Genomic DNA, 1,609 nt, shown 5'->3' on the forward strand with positions numbered 1-1,609 from the left:
GAGTCAAATGAAGTATTTCAAGAATTCTTACCAAGTAAAAATTTTCTTACTCCATTGGCAGAAATTTTTTTTACTTTATTTGAGTCAAATTTTCAGGCTAACAAGACAAATAATCTTACACATTCTGAAAACAAGATGATTATTCTTACACAATCAGTTCTTGTTTAGTAAATCAGTCTCAAAACAAGATCAAAAAGACTTTTTGGCTGATATAAGGTTTTAAAACTTTGTTAGGTGGACATTTTTTGCAGTGGAAAGTTGCCAACAAATTTATCATGTCTGTGCTTGAATTTTAAAAGCTTGTAATAAATGAGTATTCTATTATTTTAAATGTAATTTTTGTCCAACCAGTTGTGCAGACTCTAGCACACAACTCGACGGCCACTCTCTCGGTTATCAAGGACTACCTCATCAGTAAGATGCAGAGAGAAAGCCAGCAGATAGAGGATGACGAACGTAAAATCTGCCAGTACCGGGAGGAGACGGCTCATGTCCGCTCTGAGATCCAGGAGCTGAAAACCAGGTGAGCGAGCATCAATGTTACTGTGGCTCGCCCCGTGTCTTCCTGCTGCTCAGACCTGCAGGTGTCTCATGGCCCATCTTGATTTCTACGCAGCGCCAAGATCTTTCAGAAGACTAAATGCAGCATGTGCAACAGTCCCTTGGAGCTTCCATCAGTTCACTTCCTGTGCAGCCACTCCTTCCACCAGCACTGCTTCGAAAGCTACTCAGAGAGCGAGGCCGAGTGTCCAACCTGCACGCCAGAAAACCGTAAAGTCATCGATATGCTGCGTGCTCAAGACCAGAAACGTGACCTTCATGATCTTTTCAACCGACAGGTAAAAACACACATGACCTGCCACCTGCTGTGCTTACATTAGCTTCATATAAAATGTGTTTAAAAGCTGCAGACTGAGAGTTTCTTGTCCTTTTTTTCCGTTCCCAGCTGCACAGCTCTAATGACGGCTTCTCGGTTGTGGCGGACTACTTTGGTCGAGGAGTATTTAACAAACTCACTTTGGTCACAGACCCTCCTGGTAACAAAGCTATTGGGGGTCTGGAAGCCAACCTACAGCGAGACCTTCTTACCCAGAAGAAGAGAAACGGTTAGAAGTGTCAGAGACTGGTTCTGSTTTGTCGTTAGATGACACTTAATTTGACAGCTGCTAGTGTCTGTGGTGCGCCTTGTTGTGTAAATGTTACATTTGGCTGTGTATAAAATCAATATTAAATATCACAGTGTTAAACTAATGATTCATGGAATAAATACAGTCAATCCTAATAAACTGAATGATTCAAATAACCAGTGTTTATTGTTGTTGCACAGGCTGYATTTTACAACAAACCTCAGTGTTCATGTTCCTCATGGTGCTGATGGGGTCGACCTGTGTYAAATAACAGAAGTAGCAATAAAGTTTCTTTTTTTACTGGCTAACTGCCAAGAAATGTTTTGAGGAAGCCTCACTGGTGGGCCGTACCACGTGACTGATTCAGGACCTGGCTCAGCTGAACGTGTAAGATTTAACAGAGGCAGCGAAACGCTGCTGAATCTCCTGTAACATCATGTTGTCATGAAATTGTACTGCGTGCATTTAACTTGTTCAGCTGA

At 42.0% G+C, this 1,609-nt stretch overlaps 1 protein-coding gene across 1 annotated transcript in view; it reads left to right on the top strand.

Annotated features, from left to right (window-relative positions):
- vps11 (VPS11 core subunit of CORVET and HOPS complexes) overlaps positions 1-1,303 on the top strand; it is a gene marked incomplete in the record, with an annotated part of 23,866 nt that extends 22,563 nt beyond the window's left edge. The window contains 3 exon segments of the mRNA XM_014014579.1: positions 352-523; positions 617-839; positions 947-1,303. Of these exon segments, the coding sequence (XP_013870033.1) occupies positions 352-523; positions 617-839; positions 947-1,111 (560 nt within the window).
- Positions 1,304-1,609: the final 306 nt, after the last annotated feature.

This window comes from Austrofundulus limnaeus, unplaced genomic scaffold (genome assembly GCF_001266775.1).
Source record: "Austrofundulus limnaeus strain Quisiro unplaced genomic scaffold, Austrofundulus_limnaeus-1.0 Scaffold116, whole genome shotgun sequence".
NCBI classification, from domain to species: Eukaryota; Metazoa; Chordata; class Actinopteri; order Cyprinodontiformes; family Rivulidae; genus Austrofundulus; species Austrofundulus limnaeus.